Raw genomic sequence first — 25,678 nt, 5'->3', positions numbered from 1 at the left:
CCACTCCCTACCCACCTCCGAGCACCAATCCTTGGTTCCACCCCCTATCTACCTCTTAGTAATGGATACAGAACCAAGTATCAATTTGTGGTACTAAGTAATTTGTATATGATAGGAAGTAAAATAGATCCCCTGTAGCCAGCAAAAATGGAGCTCCCCCAGCAACAATAGACCCCTCCCTCAACAGTTGATGTCTCCCAGTAACAAAAGAGCCCCCCAGCAACAATAGATCCCCTACCAGCAACAACTGACCTCCCTATAGACCCTCCTCCTGCAATAACAGATTCCCTCCAGCAACAATAGATCCCCCAGCAAGCATTAATAGACCCTCCAGTACACCCCAGCACCCCTTTGCCGTTACATACATTCAGAGCTGGAGGTGCCGGAACTGCGTTCCCCCGCTGAAAAAAAGCCCTGCTTATATCTGTACATCTGATTTACTGCAATATTTGATTATATTGTTATGTTTGTCTAAAAAATTTCAATAAAAACATTGGAAACATAAAAAAACAAAAAAAAATCCCTCAACTTTTAAAAGGGTCAGTTTATGTAGGAAGCTGGAGGACCATCAAATATATATTTTGGGAATATGTTGCTAGTGTGCATTACAATTTTGTTTTTTTTTGTTTTTTAGGGAGAGAAACCAGGACTCCTATTTGTTCCTATGCTGAATAAAAAAATGATTTGCAATGTTCATAGTTAGTGCTGAAATGTAAGTGATCTTCCAAGCTTCATCATGCTTTGATGCCATCCAGGTCATAAACACTTAAAGACAATGGAAACTGGTGAAGAACAAAGTCATCTATGTACATAAACACGTAAAAACATATTAATAGTGCAGATAATGCCCTAAATTTAGTCCTGTGCATGTCTTTTAAACTTTCATATCTACAAGGAGACAACACCCAGAAATTCTCATCATCATAAACCATCCTGGAGAAGTCTAAATTAATGTTGTCATTATAGGAAAACCAAAGTATACCAACATATACGAAGAAAGGGCTAAAGTTATCTCTCTAAAAGTTGCAGACAAAAATTCATCGGTGTTACGTACCTTTGGTGGATGGAAAGCAAGCAGCCTCTTTGGATGAATTGTCCCTGCCTCTCCTAGGAGTCTGAATGACCTTCCAACTCCTGGACAGGCTTTCCATGCATAGTAACTGGTATGGAGGCAAACCGGTGGTCTCACTCTACACAGCCTGGTATCTCAGTGACATCAGCTCTCTAAATATAGATTTAACACTTCAATGTCGACTATGTTTTACGCTTAACATGAATGAAACTTAAACGAAAGAATGTCTTCATTTTTTATTGGAGGTTGTGTATTGATCTTGGTAACAGTGATAGGGAGTAGATCTGTTGTCTTGTGGGTAATTGATAAGATTAAAGTATTTCTAAATGTGTTAGGCTCATGGCACTTTGTTAGAACAATGTGCTGTGGTGTCACATGCTATTTCTCAGTTTGGAGGTCATCTGTCAGAACTTTTTTCTTCTTGTAACATGAACTGCACTTGTGTTCTGTCATTGCTGCTGCCTTCTGCTCTGCAGCCCATAAATAATCCTTCAAAATGCCTTTGTGCATGATGACATTAATCCTTTTAATCTTAGCTAAAGCAACTTTGTAGTAATTTTTGTATAAATAAACAAAAACGTTAATATTTCTTACATGTTTTTTTTAATAACTTCATTGTGTATACCTTTTTTTGTGGGTCAGATTATAGGAAAGGATTGGGCTACGAGCAATGTACAAAATGGTGTATCTCATAGGAATCATTTAATATTCATGCTGCTATTTAGTACATGGCGGGGCCCACATATATTAAATGGACCTTGTTGTTTACTGCAACATCCAATTTAAAAGATGGCAACTCTTGTTTTGCAATGGGTTATTCATTGCACTACCTGTCCAGCGCGCCTGCGATGTGGGCAGCCGAGGCCGAGCAATCGCTCATCTCTCGGCTGCCCCTGCCGCCATCCTCGGTGAGGGAATCAGATGTGAAGCATTGCGGCTTCACTGCCCAGTTCCCTTCTGCGCATGCGCGAGTAGTGCGACATGCCGTCACTGGCCCCTAGTCTCTCCTGAGACCAGTGTGTTTCCCAGGAGATAGCGGGGGGGACGTGGCGTGACTCCCACGGGAGTCTATGCCTGGAAGAGGGTGCAAATACTTGGGGGGGGGGGCGGGTTCCGAAAAGCGGAAGTTCCATTTTTGGGTGGAACTCCGCTTTAACTATTTATCATTTCACAGTAAAGTGGACCTTAACTCAAAAATTGAAGATTTGCTATTTTATAGGAACCATATAGAAATGTCACTTATGTGCATAAGCAGCACCCTGAAATTTGTATTTTTTAACCTTGAGGTAAATAATAGCAAGTGTGCTTTCTGACTTCACTGTGTCTAGGGACCCCTGTTTTTTTAGTCATGGGGGGGATAGTTTTGACCAAAGAAAGCAAAGTTCGAAGATGGCCACCTCCACACAGAGACAGTATAAAATAAGTAATAACAGGGAAAATATCAGCGTTTGGGAGACCACAGGCAATACTGGGGACTAGCCTTAAGCCCTGTACACACGATCAGTCCATCCGATGAGAACAGTCCTTCGGACCGTTCTCATCGGTTAACCGATGAAGCTGACTGATGGTTAAATAACCGATCGGGTTAAATAACCGATCGGGTCAGAACGCGGTGACGTAAAACACAACGACGTGCTGAAAAAATCGAAGTTCAATGCTTCCAAGCATGCGTCGACTTGATTCTGAGCATGCGTGGATTTTAAACTGATGCTGTTGCATACTAACCGTCGGTTTTGACCTATCAGTTAGGCGTCCATCGGTTCAATTTTAAAGCAAGTTCTACATTTTTTGACCGAAGGATAACTGACTGATGGGGCCCACACACGGTCGGTTTGGTCCGATGAAAAGGTCCTTCAGTCCGTTTTCATCGGTTTTGACCGACCGTGTCTACGTGGCCTTAGTCCTCTGACTGTCTTTGTATTTCACCCATCTTTCATAATTTAGGTTCTTTAGGCTTACGTATTGTTAGGATATTTGCTATTTCCCACCATCTGCCCATCATAACCAGTATGATGCTGGACAGCTCACTGACACATACAGTATATTGACTTACTTATTAAATATTGTTTTGCAATGAAATGGTACTTTTGGTATGCATATAAGTAAAATATTATTTCTATTCACCTTTTTCTGTTTACCCAAGACTCTCATGCCGCGTACACACCATCACTTTATGTGATGAAAAAAAATGACGTTTTTAAAAACGTCACTTTAATTGACTGTGTGTGGGGGAAAACGTCGTTTTATGTCTTGTAAAAAACAACCAAAAAAAATTGAAGCATGCTTCAATTTTATGTGTCGTTTTTCAAAAGTGCACTTTTTACTTCACAGAAATTGACCGTGTGTAGCAAAAAACGTCGTTTCCTAAGACGTTTTTTCATCTACGCATGCCCAGAAGCTACTTATGAAGCGAGCTTCAATGGTAAAACGTGGTGGAACGTAACCTCGCTTTGCTAGAACATTGTGAGAAAAACGATGGTGTGTAGGCAACTTCGTCTTTGAAAATTGAAGTTTCAAAAACGTCATTTTTTACTTCACAGAAAGTGTCGTTTTTTTTCATCACATAAAGTGATGGTGTGTATGCGGCATCAGAATTGCTCAGTCTCCACAGACATACCCGATTAAAGACAGAGAGCCACTCACACCTGGATAACTTAAGCAATATTCATTAGCAAGTCACAAGCATATAACAAAGCATGAAATTAGGCCAAAAACTACCAGATGATAAAAAAGGGGGATTATATCAAAGCAGGTAAACAATGAAAGACTTATCATCAAGCAATAAACAATTCAATGTCGTAGAACTAATAAAGTGAATTCTGACTTATTACTGGAGGAAATACCTAAACTATGCTAATGTTAGTACAAACTTTAACTGAAATAACTATTAATGAGCAAAATCAGACCCAAATAACTTAATGATAATTTTTTGAGTGCACTCTGTAGTGATTCCCCAGATAGGGTATCTGTAAGCGTTCCTGAGTGGGGTACCCCAATATGGTGAAAGTAAACATCTGGTTCCTCAAGGTTAGCGTTGGCCAGCTTGTGGTGGGGCTCTCCTGTCAGTGGCACACAAGATCCCATTTCTTTGAGTCTCTCAATGCTGGATCACACACTTGCAATCTCTGATAGTTCTGGCAGCCTCAGCAGATGGCCTGTCTTCCCTCTGAAGTAGGCAGTAAAGCTCCAGAAGCAAGCTCCCCTCGTGGATGTGGGACATCTTGCTGCAGGTCTTCTCTGCATGGCTTCCCTCTGCAAAAGACTCCCAGTATATCTCTTTTGCCCAGGAAAAGCAGCCCTGTCTCTCCTCCCCTGTACATAATGATCTTGCCTCCTGTAATTTAGAGTCCATCTGTCATCCATACACTTGTATTGTGCTCTTGTAAAAAACTACAAATCCCAGTGTCCCTTGTGGCAGTTACAGCCTCCCCTGCTGCTGATTGGATCCATTCATGCATTGCCAGAAGTGAATGGGGAGAACAGAGAGTGAGCAAGTTTACACAGTTCCATGTCTGTCAGCTGCCCTAAGAAAAGGGAGAGAAGTTGGCTGTATCACACAGTCCATTACACTTTCCATGATATGCAGTGTCCAAGCAACACAGTGGTGGGGGAAGAAGGCAGTTGATCACAGAACCTGCACATGTAGCACACCCGGTGGGCGGCAGCAGGCGGATAAGCAGGGGCGGGGGAGGTGGTAAGAATCGTCTGCCGGAAATTTGACATTCTCAGAAGTGTCCGTTTCCCAGCAAACCTTGTGGGACCATTCTTCTTGAACGGGGCTTTGTTTGGTGTGGGGAATGGCAAAGAAAAGTATTGACTGTCTTTTCTTAGGATGTTTGTTTGGGCATAGGGTTGCGCCAAAGTGTAACCTTGGCCAGATTTTCTGTTTAGATTTCTTAGGCCGGGTACACACGGACAAACATGTATGGTGAAAGCGGTCCGTCGGACCGTTTTCACCATACATGTCTGCCAGAGGGCTTCTGTACGATGGTTGTACACACCATCGTACAGAAGTCCGCGCGTAAACAATACGCGGGGCGTGTCCGCGGTGTCGCCGCGTCGATGACGCGGTGTCGCCGCGACAATGACGCGGCGACGTGGGCGGCCCGCCTTTAAAATGCTTCCACGCATGCGTCGAAGTCATTCGACGCATGCGAGGGACGGCGGGCGCCTGGACATGTACGGTAGGTCTGTACTGACGACCGTACATGTCCGAGCGGGGTGAATTCCAGCGGGCTGTTTTAAAACAAGTCCAGGAATATTTGTCTGCTGGGAAAAGGCCCGGCGGGCAAATGTTTGCTGGAATTCGGCCCGCTCGCGCCCACACACGACCAAACATGTCTGCTGAAACTGGCCTGCGGGCCAGTTTCAGCAGACATGTTTGGTCGTGAGTATGGGGCCTTACAGAACAGAAAGTGAATGGAAATCTCCAATAGGTGGACAGCAATACAAGTCTAGCCTCCCCGCACTCTACAATAAATGTGTTTACTGCTGTTACTAGAAAGGCTCTTACCCTTGCCAACATTATAAAAAGAAAAAAAACTGGAGTTCTCCTTTAAAGAACTCTGTTTATGTGCATAAAATATAACATTCTTCTATGGTAATTTAGCACTCCAGGATACTGTCATTCAGTGCGAAAAGTTGTCTTCGATCTCTAAATGAAGAATGTGTAACCACTAATAAAAGAGAGTATGGTCTAGGTTTTCTGGGTTTTAGAGAGCTGAGAATTCAGACCTCAGCATGCATTTGTCGGAGTCTTTAGAAAGTGGTTACTGGCTCTACTCACTGTGGTTAAACTTTCACAGTGCTTCTGTCAGGCTAGTGACTACTTCATTTAGTTAAATCAGATTTTGCAGGTATTGGTTCTCTTAAGTGACCACAAGGCCAGCTGGCACACTTTCTGGCACTGTACAAGGCTCTATGGGCCAGATTCATAAAAGAGATACGACGGCGTATCTCCTGATACGCCGTCGTATCTCTGAGATACGACTGTCGTATCTATGCGCCTGATTCATAGAATCAGGTTACGCATAGATATCCCTAAGATCCAACAGATGTAAGTGACACTTACACTGAAGAAGACCAGTAGGGTCGAAACGCGTTAGAAACAGTTTATACTGCAACATATTTTATTAGCCGTATAAATGCCTTGTTGTGCACTGTTAATACATTATATGTAAATCATGTCTCCTTGTTATGCCGCAACTCATTTTCTATTATGCAATCCATTATTTTTGCCCCTTTTTTGATAAAAAATAATTTTTATATATGTGAATAAATACTATATTTTTTACTACATTGAAATCATTTTTGTCTACCTGAGCTGCCAAAAACCCCAACTGGGAAAAATTTCTTTATTGCATACACCGGGGTGAGCAGCAATTTTCTCTCCACTCCATGTGTTCTGTCCCTCTTTGGTCAAGATACTATAAACCTCAGTGACCCTGAGGACTCTGCTTCTCATGCCTCCGCAAACCTGCGGTACATGTGCTGCCTTATACTTCAAATCCTGTGAAAGGACCTGAGAATTTGTGGCATCAAGGAGAAGAAACATTATTGGTTGGCAACCCTCCTTTACCATCTTAACAAGGGGAAAGTCTCGGAACACATCTTGCCCTCGCAGAGGGCAGCGTCTGCATCATATGGTGGAAGATTATCTAGGAGCTAAAACAGACATGGAGAGCTTTCCAGTAGACGATCCACTGGGTTTCTGGGTCATGAGAATAGACCACTGGCCAGAACTTGCCCAGTATGCAATTGGGCTGCTCGGCCACCCTGTATCCAGGGTACTCTTTGAATGGGCATTCAGTGCTGCCGGAGCTTTGACAGATAAAAGGATGAGTCTGTCTCTGGTGACCTCTCTGCAAGACTGTCTAGGTTGCCTAGCTTTGTGATAATTATTTTGGCATATGTTTCATGGGCACAATTAATACCCAAGGACCAATTTTTCTGCAACTGTTTGACCGAGGAATCAAATTACATTTTTTTTACAGCAAGGCCAATTCTTTCTTTCATCAAGATGACCTCTAGAAGGTTATGGGTTATGGGGTGAAGGCAACTCCAACACCCAAAGATCAATTACATTTTGTTAAGGCAATGCCAGTTCTTGCTTTCATCAAGAGAACCTCTAGAAGGTTACGGGTGAAGGCCCCTCCAACACCCAAAAAAACGCTCCACCCTTGACAAAGGCTAACTGCTGAATAGTTGCTCTGCCATTTGACAGTTCTTAAATAGGTAAGTTGCAGGGCCACCAGGTGACGTCACCTGGTGGCACTGCCTTCCTGGTGACATCACAAGGGGGCGGTGCCACCAGGTTGCGTCATCATGTGCCCCACCCTTACCTATTTAAGAACTATCAAACGACGGTGCAGACAGGTTAGCGTAACATATGTTTTCTTTTTTTGGGTACGGCAGTGCGACGGGCATCTTGATTTATGATGGATCTACATCGGGTGACATTGTTTTTTTAATAAAAGAATTGTCAAAAACTGCCTCCTGTCTTTATTTATTTTTGCCACTTTTTGGGGGTGAATGAGCAAGGGTACAATGTACCCCATACTCGTTCACATAGGGGGCGGGATCTGGGGGCCCCTCTGTTGAAGGGGGTTTCCAGATTCTGATAAGCCCCCTGCCTGCAGACCCCCAGAACCATCACCCAGGGTTGTCGGGAAGAGACCCTTGTCCACCCCAAAGCGTTTGCTCCCCTCCTTTCCTGTTCTGCCAGGCTGCATAAAATGTATGAGTCTGGACAATTTCGGGATCCTGGATAGATACATATTGATTGAGAACATTTTAGACTCTGGGGTAGATTCAGATAGAATCGTCTATCTGTGCGCCCGGCGTAACGTATCTCAGATACGTTACGCCGCCGTAATTTAGGGCGCAAGTTCTGTATTCAGAAACAGCTTGCGCCCTTAGTTACGGCGGCGTAACGTATCTGTGTCGGCGTAAGCCCGCCTAATTCAAATGTGGATGATGTGGGCGTGTTTTATGTATATTAACTGTGACCCCGCGTATTTGACGTTTTTTACGAACGGCGCATGCGCCGTTCGTGAAAAAATCCCAGTGCGCATGCTCGAAATTCCACCGCAAATCGTCATTGCTTTCGACGTGAACGTAAATTACATCCAGCCCTATTCGTGACTTACGCAAATGACGTAACATTTTCAAAACTCGACGCGGGAACGACGGCCATACTTAACATAGGATACGCCTCATATAGCAGGGGGAACTATACGCCAAAAAAAACCTAACGTAAACGTCGTAAAGAAATGCGCCGGCCGGACGTACGTTTCTGAATCGGCGTATCTAGCTAATTTGCATATTCCTTGCGTAAATCTATGGAAGCGCCACCTAGCGGCCAGCGTAAATATGCAGCCTAAGATACGACGGTGTAAAACACTTACGCCAGTCGGATCTTAGGGAAATCTATGCGTAACTGATTCTATGAATCAGGCGCATAGATATGACCGGCCAGACTCAGAGATACGACGGCGTATCTGGAGATATGGCGTTGTATCTTCTATCTGAATCTACCCCTCTATATTCAAATATAGAAATCAAAGTTAATGTATACAACTGCAATGGTTTAGAGACGTGTTTACAGGATACCCAAAAATAGTTGTTTTTATGTATGCATATTGTGAAAAATTTAAGATTGTATATTCAGAATATAGAAATAGAAATCAAAGTTAAAGGGGTTGTAAAGGTTTGTGTTTTTTCACCTTAATGCATCCCTTCGTTTTACTTACCTGAGCCCGTTCACCTGTTCTGCGTGTCCCCCGGCGTCCTTTTCTCCACAAAGTCTCAGCACTGATTGGATAGATTGGTAGCAGCTAATCCCCTTGGGACAATGCTTTCCAGAGGGGGTTAGCTATTGCGGGGAGGAGCCGAGACAGCCTCAGAGGGACCCCAGAACAGCAGGATCGGGACCACTCTGTGCAAAACTAGCTGCACAGTGGAGGTAAGTATGACATGTTTGTTATTGTTAAAAAAGAAACCTTTACATCCCCTTTAATGTATACAATTGAAAATGGTTTAAAAAAAATGGTGTAAAATGGAAAATTCATAAACTAAAGATATAAAATCAATAACTTGCATATAAGCCTTTAAAATGGGCACTTTTAATTTCCAAGTTGTGGTCCCATAGACTTTATTAGGGTTCGCGGTTCAGGTCCAAACTTTAGAATGTTTGAGAGTTCTGGTGCGCAAACCAGGGGGTGATCAGCCCATCTCTAGTTGTGAGAAGGTTTGAAGTTTGTCAATGACCTCTCCTTCTGAAAATACTAGTTTTATGGCTCCATAAAGTTTTTTCCAAGGTACTATTTCATAACAAGAATGAAGGTTAGGAGTTTTGACTTTATGCTAAGTTTCCCAAGCTGCAAGTATATTTTAGGAACAGTACCTCAAAATACTGAAGACAGAGATAGACAGGCGACTGTTTTTTTATTAAAAAAACAAATTCAGTTTCACTTTAAATTCTGTCCTTATAATTACAAAAAAAGTTAAAGTAACATTAGTGCTGTAAGATCCCCTCCCGTCAATTGGCATGTTCTTCTGTCTGCTAAACTGTTGACTTCTCGTAGAAAAAATATTGAAATTTAGTTGCTTATTTTTCAAGCACCATGGGTGGTTTTGCTGTAAAGTAAAAAAAAAAACACACAAAGAGGATCTGTGAGCCCAGTTAATGAAAATGTAAAAGCAATAAACGTTTAGTATCTGTAAAATCTACACAAACAAGTGACCAAGTCCAGGTTGGATCATAAATTTTATTTAATAAGCTCACATTTTGTGGTTTTGTTCATTTCCTATTTATGAGGATGTAGTGGTTAATGCAATTTGCAGTGTTTTTAAAGCTATAAAGTAAGAACATTTACAGGGAATAAACCCAGCTCAGAAATCAACACTTCTGGGAGCGTCCATCTTTTGTGTCCCTCCCACTAAGTGGCTCCTTCTGTCACCTCCACACAGCTGCTTTAACCACTTTGCAAGTTTAAAGTGGAGTTCCACCCATAAATATAACATTACATCAGTAGTTTTAAAAAAATGTCATTAGTCCTTTACAAATTTTTTTTTTTTTTTTTTTAGATGCCTTCAAAGTGTTGTTAATAGTTAATCTTCCCACTTCCTGCACCTAGGTGCTTAAGCTTCCTAACCTTCACCGCACAGACTCCTGGGAATGTAGTGGGTGTAACTTTCCCGGAGTCTGTTCACTCCCCAGTCTCAAAGAATCATGTGACTTGGACAGCACAGGTGCTGAAACCTGATCTGACACTGCTTGTGCAGCACTGAGCATATGCGAGATCTGCAAGGCTGAAATCCAGGAAGTCACACAGTCGGGCTTCATGATGCCCACACTTAAGATGGCCCCAGTCAATTTCTATTTTATAAAGTGTCTAAATGCTGTAACAACCTAACAAAACGGACCTTAGTTTACAGGTCAACTTTACTAGAATACATTAAGCTTGTGTATTACAGGGGTATTTATATTTAAAAAGTGAAATTGTGGCCGGAACTCCGCTTTAATCTCCCATTTTCCATTTCGGTCTCAGTTTTATTTTTTTAGAGATGTGTTGGTTTTACATTGTTTGACAATTTGCTTTTGTACTATATCCTAATATATTATATAGATATTTTTTTTCGAGGCAGATAAGATGTAAAGATGAAAGATCTGGATCTTATTCCACAGATCTTAATTATAAGGAAAGGATAACATTTGAAAAAAAAAATACAAATTCCTGTAATGTTCTTAAATGCAGCTTTTATGCAATTAGCGCGGCCTCAGATATTAATTCCACAATATAATTGACAAAACCATCTGATCACAAGCATGTATTATAATGTCAGCTTTTATGTTACCAGTAAACATTTACCTTTCCGTTTAGGAAGCTTGTATCCCCTTTAGGATATTGCATTAGAATGCACCCAAAAAAGGATGTTTTCCTTAAATTGATACTAAACACAGATTCAGGTACATCAGCGTATCTTTGTGCCTGCGTAGCGCATCTCATATGCGCTACGCCGACGTAACATTGAGAGGCAAGCTGAGTATTCACAAAGCACTCGCTCCCATATTTTCGCCGGCGTAACGTAAATGGGCCGGCGTAAGCCCGCCTAATTCAAAGTAGGCAGGTAGTGGGCGTGATTTATTGAAATTAAGCGTGACCCCATGTAAAAGAATGGCCGATCGAACGGCGCATGCGCGCACATGCTCAGAATCACGTTGCATATACTCCCTAAGATACGACGGCTCAATGCGTACAGCGTGAACGTAACTTACGCCCAGCCCCATTCACGTACGACTTACGTAAACAACGTAAAATACTACGCTGTTCCCGCGCCCATACCATAACATGAATTACCCCTGCTTTATGAGGGGTAAACTTACGCTGGACGTACGCCATACGTAAACGGCGTAGCTCACTGCGACGGGCGCAAGTACGTTCCTGAATCAGCGTATCTAGGTCATTTACATATTCGACACGTAAATCAACGGAAGCGCCCCTAGCGGCCAGCGTAAATATGCACCCAAGATACGACGGCGTAGGAGACTTACGTCGGTCGGATGGAGCCAGAATTCAGGCGTATCTGGTTTCAAGAATACGGCGCATAGATACGACGACGCATCCTAGAACTTACGCGACGTAACAACAGATACGTCGGTGTAAGTTCTCTCTGAATCTGGCCCACAGTGTTTCATTTACACTGTCCTTTCTATTGTTGTATTTGGATGATGGCACTGTAATTATTTTAACTAAGCCTTCACGCCAAAGGGTAAAACAAATCTAAATGCTTAAAGGGTCACTAAAGAAAATATTTTTTTTGCCTAAAATTAATGTCTGCAAGGTAGACAGACAGAATAGTGTAATGATTCTGTTAAAAAACGAGTAAATATCTATTAAATTCCTTCATCTATATCACCTCCGGCATTCTAGTTTCTGTTCTCTCATTCACTTCCTGGTTTGCGGCGCTCGTTCATGTAAGAACTACATTTCCCAGTATGCATTGCGGCACGCCCAGTAATTCACACCTCCTTGAAGTCTCTAACACGTAGAGAGCGTCCTGCCACCCAGATGTAGTTCCCAGGAGGGGGTGAGCACCTTACTGACCACCGCAGTAAAGCCTCCCTTTACTGTGGTAAGTAAAATCAGACAAGCAGGAAGTGAACAGAACAGAGAAGAAATAGAGCAACTTCTGAGCAAAAACGAACAATGAGGAAGTGAAAAGAGGAATGTCTGCAGGTAAAGGATGCTTATTATGAAAAACATGTTTTTCCTTGACAACCCCTCTAAGCCCAATTTTGCCATTTTGACTTGTGTTAGTAAAACCATACATATCATCACAACTACTGTGTGCATCCAGGTGGATTTTACCTTGTTTTTGTCAGGACAATCTGGGCTTTCATTTGGTGGTAAATGGTCCTGATTTTATTTTATTATTACAGGAAAACTGGCCCAAAATAGTAAAATAAAATCTTTTTTTTTTTTTTTTAATTGACCTGTATATTTTCATGCTACTACTATTACCTACCCAAAAAAAAGATTCTCCTGCTCCTGGCGATCACAGCGATACCACATTTGTGTATGTTAGTTATTGTTTTCACCCGTAGTATAGCAAAGAAACAATAGTGATAATTTTGCTTTTTTTAAACCTGCCTAAAACACACTGATGCCTTGTACACACGAGTGGAAATTTGAGCGGAAATTCCAATCGTCTGTATGCTTTTCTGACGGAATAAACACCAGGCATGCTCGGAAACAATTTGACGCATGATCGGAAGCATAGAACTTAATTTTCTCGGCTTGTCATAGTGTTTCACGTCACAGCATTCTTGACGGTCGAAATTTTGTGTGACCGTGTGTATGCAAGACAGCTTGAGCAGAATTTCGTCAGAACTCCGTCTGAAAATCCTTCAGAGTTTAATCTGACGGAAAAAAACAGTTGTGTGATACTAATAAAAATAAAAAAAATCCTGCCCCAAAAAAAAATCCTGACCTTGACCCTTTACCCTGACCTTGACCCATACACTAAACCTAACACTGACCTAGATCAAACCTTGATCTAGGTATTTTTTTATTTTTTTTATTATTAATATAATTTTTTTCTTCACACACTTTTTTTTCAAACTCTGCAAAGACAGAGAATTATACAATGTATCTGTCTCATCCATTCAAGAGACAGAAACACAGGGGTGGGCTTCACAGTGACTGATCACTGTGATAGCCAATGAGAGGCTATCACAGCGATCAGATGATCCGGAATTGGCCATTCCAAGTCCCGATCGTTGGAACAGGGCCTGGGGCACCCGGTGAAAACCCGGTCTCTGTGTGCTCCCAGCACAAAGGGAGATCCGCAAATTTGCGGCCCCATGGAAAAAAAAGCCCAGTCCAGTGGGGCCGCATATTTGCGTATGGTTAGCGTAAAGGGGTTAAAAAATAAATAAATTCCTAATCAATATACAGCTGTCACATTACCCAGTTCTTTCCCAGCCTGTCTGTAGTTAAACATAAGAAGGTTGAGCTTCTAGTCCTCTGCTGCTGGTCTTTGTTAGAACGTTTGTTTGAATGTTCAGATGAGTAAGGATTAAAATTGTTAGCCTGAGCATTAGATGGCTCTTTCATGGACGTGGCTAATTTAGTCAACTTTTTGTTTGAGTACTATGTCAATGTCTTGATTTTCGATTGTCGATTTTGGTGTGCGTGGAAGTGATGTAACATTGCCCATGACCTTTAGACACTCCTGCTCCTCCTACTTATTCAAGAAACATTTAAAACAACAATTTTATTTGTGGACTGCATTCGAGACCCTTGTGGATTGTGTGGATGAAAGCCAGCAGTCTATTTCTATAGTGATGCTTGGAGTTTTGGCCATTCAAAATCAAAAAGAAGAGGAATAGTAACATCGTGTGAAACTGTATTGCGCACTTGGCCTCCCTTTTGGGGTACCCAGTCGGGGTTACAGAGAGGTAGATATGGACTCTTATGAAAGGACTTTTCTTATCTAAGAGGAAAAAAAGAGACCCCACTAGTATATCCAAGGTACCTGGCAGTTGGTGGAAATACAAATAAGAGGAGTGGTTATCCTGGGAATGAACCAAAGGCACTTATTAAATGAGATCTGGTGAGTGGACATTTCTAACGGTGACGGGAATATCACTGAAGTGGTGAAATTTCGTTGTGTTTTAACTAGTGCTGTCAGTTAAACGCGTTATTAACGGCGTTAACACAAACCCATGTTAACGCCGTCAATTTTTTTATCGCGCGATTAACGAGGCGGCGTTCGGGGGTTATACCGGGATGATGCCTGCAGCCGCAGGCATTATCCCGGTACTGTTGTTTAGAGCCGGCGATCGGCTATCCAAACATAACAACCGATGCGGCTAAAAGCCGCTCGGTTGTTATGCCGGAGGAGCGGGAGGGGACATCCCCCCCCTCCCGCCGCCTTTCGCCGCTCTGACCGGGCCTTCCGTCCCACCGGGAGACCCGATCCTCCATCCGGCGCCTTCTGTGTCCAGGCGGAGACTGACACTAAGCCGTAAACGGCTTTGATTCAGTCTCCGCATTGAAACCACGGAAGCGGCGTCATGACGTCACTTCCGGGTTTCTCGGCTGCCAATGGCGCCGGATTTAAAAAAGTACACAGTATTCAGAATCGCCGTTTTCGGCAATCTGAATACTTTGAAGTGCAAAGGAGGGCTCGGAGGTCTTTTAGACCCCGATCCCTCCATAAAGAGTACCTGTCACCACCTATTGCTGTCACAAGGGTTGTTTACATTCCTTGTGACAGCAATAAAAGTGATCAAAATGTAAAAAAATAAAAAACCACAATTTAATATTATAAAAAAATAAAAAATAAATAAGAAAACAAAAAAAAAATGTTTTAAAGGGTGAACCTCCTTAATCGCGTGATTAATCGTGAGTTAACTATGACATTAATGCGATTAATCGCGATTAGAAATTTTAATCGCTTGACAGCACTAGTTTTAACATCTCACGGGAGAAGCATTGATCGTTATATAAGCACTTGGCTAGCATATTGGGACTTTAATGAGAAGAGGACCAATCTAGAAATCCTCTATCTAATTGTCACATGTTTTTTTTCATATATACATTTCAAATTTCTTTGTGGTTATTATAATATTTGTTTGTTTCTGTGGTAGTGATTCTTTGAATCTGGCATAGGGGAACACATGCTTTATAAGAGCACTATTTAATAAGTGTATAGCACATATACTGTATGTATGTTTTTTTGCATTTTTTCTGAGAAGAATATCTGTATATAAGCACTTGGCACTTGGCACACATTTATACACATTTATATTTATTCGGTGTATTGTCAAATGGAGGTGATATGTATTGGGGTTAATAATTAAAACTAGACATGTGCACAGAATTTTTTTTTTGTTCTGTTTCGTATCGTTCCGTAGGTTCGTTTCCGTTCGTTTTTCGTAAGACGCCCGTTTTCCTGTTCGTTTTCCTGTTAGTTCCCGTTCGTATTTCGTACGACGAGATTTTTTCGTATTCCGATCGTTTCGTATTTTCGTTACCGTTTTATTTTCGTACATGCGGGATGGTTCGTTATTCTGTTTAATTCATGTTCGTTACTTGTTAGACAATAATTTTCGTGAATTTTCGTCAATGATTTGCATTCTGTGTTTTGGATTCCTTTTTCTGTTCGTGTTTTCGGTCGTGTGTTCGTGTGACATCTATGACAATTTGTTGTGGATGTCATGTGGGCATGCGACTGAAGATACGAACAGAAAAAGGATTTTTGTCATTTTGTACTTTTGTAAATATATTGCGGGATTCGTGGCACTTTCAACACGCGGCTCATCCATATTAACGATTGTTAAGCCCCATACACTTGGTCAGACTTTTTTAACAACAAACATAAAAACGATCGTTTTCCGTTCGTTCTCAGAAAATGTGTTCGTTTTTAAACTCCATCAGAAAACCATTTTTGGGTTCAAAAGTCTGGCCAACTGATCTCCCTTCAGATGAAAATCCACAGAAAAGTTTATTTGGCTTTACTGTACTACTCAGCACAAAAGAGAAGCTGCTTTACTAACTACACTCACTGCCCATTCAAAAAAACGAAAATTACATCTGTGGCAAGGGATTTGCATTCTGTGTTTTGGGTCCTTTTTCTTTTGGTGTTTTCGGTCGTGTGTTCGTGTGACATCTGTGGCAAAAGATTTGCATTCTGTTGAATCCAAAATACGAACAGAAAAAAGGAATTCAAAATACAGGGTGCGGGTCTTTTGTTGTGGATGTCGTGTGAGCATACGACTGAGGGTGCGAACAGAGAAGGGATTCAAACAGGAAACAGAATGCAAATCTTATGTTGTGGATGTCGTGTGAATATACGGCTGGGGATGCGGACAGGGAAAGGATTCAAACAAAATGCATAGTGCGGCTCTTTTGTTGTGGATGTCATATGAGCATACGACTGAGGGTGCGAACAGAAAAGGGATTCAAACAAGATACAGAGTGCAAATCTTTTGTTGTGGATGTTGTGTGAACATAAGGCTGAGGATATGAGCAGAGAGGGGATTCAAACAGGATACAGAATGCAAATCTTTTGTTGTGGATGTCGTGTGAACATACGGCTGAGGATACTAGCAGAGAGGGGATTCAAACAGGATACAGAAGGCAAATCTTTTGTTGTGGATGTCGTGTGAACATACGGCTGAGGATACGAACAGAGAGGGGATTCAAACAAAATACAGAATGCAAATCTTTTGTTGTAGGTGTCATGTGGAGATGCGGCTGAGGATACGAGCAGAGAGAGGATTCAAACAGGATACAGAATGCAAATCTTTTGTTATAGATGTCATTTTCGTTCTTTTGCCGTTTTCGTTTTGTCGTATTTTTGTCAGATCGTTTGTTCGTTTTTGCGGTTTTTTCATTATGCGGCTCATTCGTAATCCCGTCATTTTCGTATTTTGGTGCTTTAATTTTTTCGTATGTACACATTATTCTGCGGGTACGAAAATGAACATTTTCGTACGAACGGGAATGCACATATCTAATTAAAACTATTGCCCAGAAGTAGGTGGCGATAGATGAACCACCAGGGGAGCGCATTTCACATACCACATTCATTTTTTTAAGGACTAGACACCATTGGATGTCTTACACCTTTTCTTCTGATTGCAGCACACTCACTATTATAGAATAATTTTGGTTTTCACTTGCGTCAGCAACACGCGTATCGAATAGTAACATTGTTTACTCTGTGTGCTCTTTGTTAGCTGAGCATTGTATTATGTGCTGGAAGCTTCTTGTATACAGCAATACGGCTTTATTGCTGTATGGAGAAATACATTACATGCCTTTTATCATAGAACAGGACGAGAAGACAAAACAAGTGCATATAACATAATAAGGATGGTACTTCCTCTGAGCAGATTATATCATAGAATACACACTATAATGCTGCAGCGCCTCCTGCTGGTATAGACAGCTATAATGCAAATACACAGTCACAGTATGTAAGTAGATTGCTGTTCTTCTTCCAACACCCTGTTGGTAACCATTGTTTTGTTCTGCACTAGTCAATGGCATCTGTGATTTTTATTCTACTGTATACCTCTGTCCTCCTCAAACCCTCCCTAATTGCCCGGAGACACCCATTTACAGTGGTGTAGTGGGTAGCACTCTCGCCTAGCAGGAAAAGGGGTCGCTGGTTCGAATCCCAAACACGACCCTACCTGCCTGGAGTTTACATGTTCTCCCTATGCCTGCGTGGGTTTCCTCCCACACTCCAAAGACATGCTTTAGGTTAATTGGCTTCTGTCTAAATTGGCCCCAGTAAATGAATGTGCGTTAGGGACCTTAGATTGTAAGCTACTTGAGGGTAGGGACTCACGTGAATGTACAATGTATATATGTAAAGCGCTACGTAAATTGACGGCACTATACAAGTACCTTAACTAATAATAATAATAATTTACCTCAATGTTCTACATGGGTAATTCAGTGTCGACTATCTACAGGCGAAAGGGAGCTGCCTATTACCACCACTAGTGTCATCAGCAAGTTCCTTATTGACCAGTAGAATATGGACAGCATGCAGCCTGGAATATCCATGAGCCAGTGATGGGCAACAAAATAGTTCCAGAAAATATTGTGATTACTTTATGTTGGCAACCAAAATAATTAACCCTTTACTCACCCTTTTAAACTCTTACTACATGTACAGTGAACTTCATTTTTCTGTATTTCCTACTAAATTTACTAGGTGGAATGATACTACAAGAATATAACTTACTGTTGATGCTATGCTAGCTGAAACGTGAACTTCAAGAGATTTACCCCCTTTCATGACCAGGCTATTTTTTGCTTTTTGGCACTGCGTTACTATAACTGACAATTGCGCGGTCATGCAATGCTGTACACAAATGAAATTTGTAAAACTTTATTTTGGTGGTATTTGATTACCACTGTTTTTTTTTATTTTGTGCGCTACAAACAAAAAAAGACCAAACATTTTGAAAAAAAAAACAATATTTTTTACTTTTTGCTATAAAGCCTGACTAGTCCTCACAGCATGATGCTGCCGCCACCATGCTTCACTGTAGGGATGGTGTTGGCCAGGTGATGAGTGGTGCCTGGTATCATCCAGACATGACGCTTGCCATTCAGGCCAAAGAAGTCAATCTTTGTTTCATCAGACCAGAGTATTTTGTTTCTAATGCTCTAAAAGTCCTACAGGTGCCTTTTGGCAAACTCCAGGCAGGCTGTAATGTGCCTTTTACTGAGTAGTGGCTTCCGTCTGGCCACTCTACCATACAAGCCTGATTGGTGGAGTGCTGCAGAGATGGTTGTTCTTCTAGAAGGTTCTCCTCTCTCCACAGAGAAACGCTGGAGCTCTGTCAGAGTGACCATTGGGTTCTTGGTCAACTCCCTGACTAAGGCCCTTCTCCCCCGATTGCTCAGTTTGGCTGGGCAGCCCGCTCTAGGAAGAGTCCTGGTGGTACCAAACTTCTTCTATTTACGGATGATGGAGGCCACTGTGCTCATTGGGACCTTCAATGCTGCAAACAATTTTCTGTATCCTTACCCAAATCTGTGCCTTAATACAATCTTGTCTCGGAGGTCAATTCCTTGGACTTCATGGCTTGGTTTGTGCTCTGACATGAACTGTTAACTGTGGAACCTTATATATAATGTGTGCATTTCCAAATCATTTTCAATCAACTGAATTTACCACTGGTGGACTCCAATCAAGTTATAGAAACATCTCAATTATGATCAGTGGAAACAGGATACACCTGAGCTTAATTTTTAAGTGTTATGGCAAAGGCTGTAAATACTTATGTATATGTGATTTATGCATTTTTTTTATTTTTAATAAATTTGCAAAGATTTTAAATTAACTTCTTCCACATTGTCATTATGGGGTATTGTTTGTAAATTTTTGAGGACAATAATGAATTGAATCCATTTTGGAACAAGGCTGTAACAAAACAAAATGTGGAAAAAGTGAAGCGATGTGAACACTTTCCAGATGCGCTGTATACACTGTCACTTTACTAATGACACTGGCTGGGAAGGGGTTAACATCTAGGGCAATCAAAAAGGTTAAGTGTCTGCCTAACAGCGCTTGGTGCATTCACTGTGTGCTGTTTTTACTAAGGGGTGTGCCAGTTTGTATTCCCTGATTTGCAAGGAAACAAAAACTGTCACATTCCAGCTGACAGGACAGAGCTCCATATTATATACCGTATTTATCTGCGTATACCGCGCACTTTTTTACCCTTAAAATAAGTGGAAAATCGTGGGTGCGCGATATACGCCAATACCCGCTTCCCGTGCTGTGTTTGAACGCCGCCGCGGACATATACCGAGCGCAGTACACTCGGGTACACTCGGCCCGGCTTGGCTCCGCTCGCGGTCACGCCCTGTTCCGCCTCCTAGCCTTTATGCGAGAGGAGCCGAGCGTGCCCGAGTGTACTGCGCTCGGTATATGTCGGCGGCGGCGTTCAAAAACAGCGCGGGAAGCGGGGATCGGCTCAAAAATAGCGCGGGAGAAGCGGGGAGGACACCACCAAGGCCGCAGACGGACGCCGGACCGGACAAGGCCGCTGATGGACGCCGGGCAAGACACAGACGAGGGGCATTCAAACTGTAAGTATTTTCTTGTTTTTTCTGAAATTTCCCTTCTAGGTTGGGGGTGCGCGCTATATGCCGGTGCGTGCTATATGAAGATAAATACGGTACATTCACAGAGCTCTATCCCGTCATCCTCTTTTTCGATCAGCGGGTGCTGTCAATCATTGGCTGGGACACACTGTACTGTAAATAATCACAGTTCAGGAGGCGCGCCCATGGCCGATCCGCCCTATAGGCTCACTATGCAAGCCGCTTAGGGCCCCGCAAAGCTGCGGAGGGCCCCCCAAATGACTAGTGGCCCCACCTGGTGAAAAGTCATTTTTGGCCCCTCACCCCACTTCTTAACTCGCTGGCTGCATGGGAGAAGAGATAAGAAGTCAGCACCCCCCGCTTCTCACTTTAATGTAAGACATAATTTCCGACAGCAGAACACCCCCTCCCCCACTTCTCAACTTTAATCTTTAATGTCACTGTCGGCAGTGCCCCCCCTCGCATTTTTGGCAGCCCCCCCCCCCCGCTTCTCAACTTTAATGTGACATGTCATTTTGCTTAGGGCCCCAGGGAGGCCAGGATCGGCACTGGGCGCGCCGGTGGTGCGCGCGCCCCCTGCCCGCAAGTGCTGGATCATGTACTAGAGGCATGATCTGGCACAGGAGAGCCGCTCTGCCGCCATACTCCTACATGAGGCGGTCGGCAAGCAGTTAAAATGGTTTTAAACCTCAGACATTAAATATGAACAAAGTATATCCCTCTGTAGTGTGTACTTGACTCAATTTAAAGCATGTGTCCGTTCTGTCCTCTGCTAGCAGCATGAATCACTTCTGAAAAGTTTTCCTGACACCAAGAGAAAAATGATGACAAAGATGTCTACTGTAAATTGTATATTATATACATCTCTACTGTAGGCAAATGTCAATTGTATTTAGGTTTACTTATTTTCTTGGCTCTGGGAATTGCCTACATTTGATTGTGTTTGTCCTTTCTTTAGACGATATCATATTTAATTCCCAACTGCAAAGTTCTCAGTTCTAATGGATTGTTGTAAGATTAAACCGCCCTTTAGGGTGTGAACAGGACACACAACTGCGACCTCTTTGAACATGTTCCCACTTCATCATGGTATTTGCTTTCATAACAGCTGCCTCAAACACATTTTGTGCAACTGTACTGTAATTCTGTGTTTGCACCAATAGATCACTGTCAATATATATATATATATATAATCAGGTTTTGAATGAAATCCTTGAAATTGGCTTAAAGGCAATCTGCAGAGAGAGATTTACAATGGCTTCCTTTTAAGAACATGTATTGTCTGTCTGTCTATGTAGTTTTTTATTTACTGACCTGCAACAAGGATACAGAATGAAAAGTCTGAGAAAATTTGTATCCAGGTAGTGTTGGCCCTTTAAAGGAAGGTGGGGACGTGTGCTGCTGTGCATGGTCTATATTGCTCAGTCACACTGCAATGATTCTGCATCTCCTCGCTCTCTCCCCTCTCCACAGGCTATTGGCTGCAGCCCTGGGAATCCCACCCACTGCCCAGCAGAAGAAGAGGATTGCCCAGTGATGCTGGGAGTTGCAAGGACTCATTGGAGATGTAGTCCTCCATGTTACCAGTTCCTCTACTTGACTCTGACCACACTTGAATGCTACCCACCCTGACTCCGTCTTGTCTTTGGAATCTGCCTTCACCCCCTGCCTTACCTAATCTGATCCACCACTGCTGACTTTGGCTTGTATCCTGACTACTCTACTGCCTGCTTCTTCTGCCTGATCTGATCTCCTGTTACTGACCTGTTGCACCTGACTCCGCATCCTGCCTTATCCTATCTGCCAAGTGCTCCTTGACTGGAGTCCTACCTACCTAGTCAGTGCCAGCAACCTGTCATCTGCCAGCCAAGCTCCAGTCAGTATGCTGCTTGCCATTTCTGGGTCTGCTGCATCTGCTCTGCCATCTGGCTCTTCATTAGCAAAACATTGACTACCTACCTGTTCAGCCTGCTGGACACGGCACAGGTGTTCATACCTCACCTTGCTATTGCAGGTCACTGTCTCACTACCAGTGGCCCTTGAGCCAAAGTTGTAAGAGAGCCTCTTCACCTCAGGCTCTATTTTGAGGTATGTAATTTGTTCTACAGAGTGTTTTCCTTTTCTTTTTCAGATTCCAGAACTCTCTTTAGAACACTCAAGCACAGAATTTGGGCCCCAAAGTTCACCACAGACATCTATTTACAAGTGGCCAGGGAGAGGCCACTTGCAAATCTGCAGGTCGTTAAAGTGTATAGGTGAAGGTAAATTTAAAGAAAAATTGATTAAGAAGATTGTATAATGTATGGCCAGCTTAAGTGTTGCCTTCCTTGCAACCCTTTCTTTCCTTCAGTGCCCCTACTGTCAAGGTGTCCAACCTATGTTCTGTCCAGAGTGGATAGAACAGCCCCTTACTGCTTCCTTTACATCAGTGACACCAGACCTATTTACAGGGCTATAGTTGTCTCCAGGGGTGCTCATTCGTTTATAAACTTCAACTTAAAGCGGAGTTCCACCAAAAAGTGTCACCGTCCCTCTGAAGTTCGACCCCCCCTTCTCCTTCCTCCGCCACTGGGCCAGTCAGAAAGCGCAGCGCAGTAGGGAACCGTCTGTGAAGCCCAAAGGCTTCACTGCCAGTTTCCCTTACAACGAATGGTGTTGGCAGCACCCGACAGCCGATCCAAAAATCAGCTGGGGTGCTGACATCGTGGGCTTCCTGGAAAGGTAAGTGTCCATATATATTAAGTCAGCAGCTACAGTATTTGTAGCTGCTGACTTTAAAAAAAAAACAGTCAGAACACTGCTTTAATCCGCAGACACATGTCTGAGTGTTGGGAAAGCCACCTTTGCAAGCACCTTTGCTATTTTTTTTTGGACAGCCTCCTTCCCACAACTCATGTACAGTATTGAAAAAGTATTGAAAAAGTTTCCTATAAAGTTTTACATGTTTAATTTTAAATGGGCAAAAAACTAAACCTTAGCGAACAATCGTGCACAAAGGTAAGGATATAAAATGTTATATTTAATATATTTTATTGGATTTGTGGAAAAAAATATTGATGTGGTTCCACTCCACTGGGAGGAATTCATATTCACAATACTGATTTCATTAACTTCCTTTAGTTCTTTTTTTTTTATAGGGCAAGGTAAAGAACTGTGATGATGTATGAAATGCAGTAATCTATAACAACCAGTCAATTTTTAAGTTTGCAGTTTACTAAAATAAACTGCAAAAGATTGAACAGCCAATCACATGATTGCCTGTTGGATGTTCTGATTTAATGCTCTGTATACATGTAATGCCTGATTATGTAACATAATAATTTAGAATTTTCCATGAAATCATAAAGAGAGGAAAAATAGGTGATGTGTAGTTTGTGATGATCTGTATTTCTCAGACCGCTTGTTTACAAAAGCAGCATATGGGCACTTTCCTTTGGGTACTTTTGACAACATATCCTGTTATTTGACCTTGTCTTCTTATAATCTCCTGAATTCAGTGGATCTAAAGCAAAATTGTACAGAGAAAGAGATTAAGTGATTATCCGAAAGCCCACATATCAAAACATTAATTCATCTTCCGTTTGTGCTCTAAAGTAATATTTATTAAATCACATAGTTTATCTTCTCAAACATGGGTTTTCTAAGTGGTCTTTTTTTTATCTTCCATGGACAATCAGTACATCAAAATAAACATTCAAACTTCATAAAGGAAAAAAAACAAAATACATTCATCAAACAAAGCTAACATAAGATCTGGATGCCAAAGTGATTTATAGTATGTCAGTGGTCCCCAAATGTTCAATTTCCGTGCTCTTCCGTGCATCCAATGTTCAGTTTATATTAGGGTTGTCCCGATACCACTTTTTTAGGACCGAGTACAAGTACCGATACTTTTTTTCAAGTAGTCGCCGATACCGAATACCGATACTTTTTTTAAATGTGTCCCCAAATGCAGCCATGTCCCCCCCATATGCAGCCATGTCCCCCACATATGCAGCCATGTCCCTCTAGCCATGTCCCTCACATATGCAGCCATGTCCCTCTAGCCATGTCCCTCACATATGCAGCCATGTCCCTCTAGCCATGTCCCTCACATATGCAGCAATGTCCCTCTAGCCATGTCCCTCACATATGCAGCAATGTCCCTCTAGCCATGTCCCTCACATATGCAGCCATGTCCCTCACATATGCAGCCATGTCCCTCACATATGCAGCAATGTCCCTCTAGCCATGTCCCTCGATGCGGCGGCGCGATGCGGCGGCAGCGGCGGGGGGGGGAAAGTATTCTATTTAGGCATCGGGGGTATTTGCGCGAGTACGAGTACTCCCGCAAATACTCGGTATCGGTCCCGATACCGATACTGGTATCGGTATCTGGACAACCCTAGTTTATATATTGGCATGCTGATACAGGTCACAGTATACTACTTTATATTGGTGTAGAAGAAGCAATGCCTGAAAAAAGCCACTCTGTTTGTCTCCAGTGTTTTTTTATGGCTTGATTGCATTTATGTTCTGCCAAATGCAAACTTTACAAACAAAATCTGGACAGGTTTACGATTTAATAGAGACTAAGGCCTCGTACACACGATAGGTTAAACAGAGGACAACGGTCTGATGGACGGTTTCCATCGGTCAAAACCGATCGTGTGTGGGCCCCATAGGTTATTTACCATAGGTTAAAAAAAAGCCAACTTGCTTTAAATTTAACCGATTGATTCCTAACCGATGGGAAAAAAACGATCGTTAGTAGGCACAACCATCGGTTAAAAATCCATGCATGCTCAGAATCAAGTCGACGCATGCTCGGAAGTATTGAACTTCGTTTTTTTCAGCACGTCGTTGTGTTTTACGTCACCGCGTTCTGACACGATCGTTTTTTTAACCGACGGTGTGTAGGCGCGACTGACCATCAGTCAGCTTTATCGGTTAACCGATGAAAACGGTCCATCGGTCCGTTCTCATTGGATGGACTGATCGTGTGTACGCGGCATAACCTTATTTTTAAGGGGACCTTTCATCAAGAGGCAAGATCTTCTTATTAGATAAACCCCCTATAAAAAGACACTGCATACAAAAACAGAAAGAAACAGGTCTGAAAAGAAGAACGTAAAAAACGAAAACTAAAAAAAAAAATATTTATCTTACATCTTAGCACAATCCTTCTGTGAGATCTCGGGAACCCTGAGGATCCCTAATCTCATGAGGAAAAGCTCCTACAAGTGCACTTTTGGACAGAGTGTGTAAAACTGGCAATACACACTTAAAATTTTAGAAAATTTTTGAGGAATTGGTCGAATTTCGCTCATTAGGCAGCCCTGTCGGTTGCCACTCGCCTGGCATTTCTTGGATGCCAAGGGTCAGTATGTCGCTAAAGAGTGTGTGTATGGTGTGTGTGGGGGGGGGGGGAGGTTCCGAAAATGCCAGCTCTTGGGACAGTGGAGGATTGGGTAAGTTGTGA

The 25,678-nt window shown here is 42.4% G+C and overlaps 1 protein-coding gene across 1 annotated transcript in view; it reads right to left on the bottom strand.

The window, feature by feature from the left end:
* Positions 1-19,212, bottom strand: part of MYOZ2 (myozenin 2) — a 142,169-nt gene extending 122,957 nt beyond the window's left edge. The window contains exons 1-2 of the mRNA XM_040347172.1: positions 19,136-19,212; positions 1,055-1,199 (exon numbers count right to left, since the gene is read on the bottom strand). Coding sequence (XP_040203106.1) covers positions 1,055-1,199; positions 19,136-19,212 — 222 coding nt within the window. The remainder of the gene's footprint in view (positions 1-1,054; positions 1,200-19,135) is intronic.
* Positions 19,213-25,678: the final 6,466 nt, after the last annotated feature.

This window comes from Rana temporaria, chromosome 1 (assembly GCF_905171775.1).
Source record: "Rana temporaria chromosome 1, aRanTem1.1, whole genome shotgun sequence".
Lineage (NCBI taxonomy): Eukaryota > Metazoa > Chordata > Amphibia > Anura > Ranidae > Rana > Rana temporaria.
This window is presented reverse-complemented; position numbering and strand designations above follow the sequence as displayed.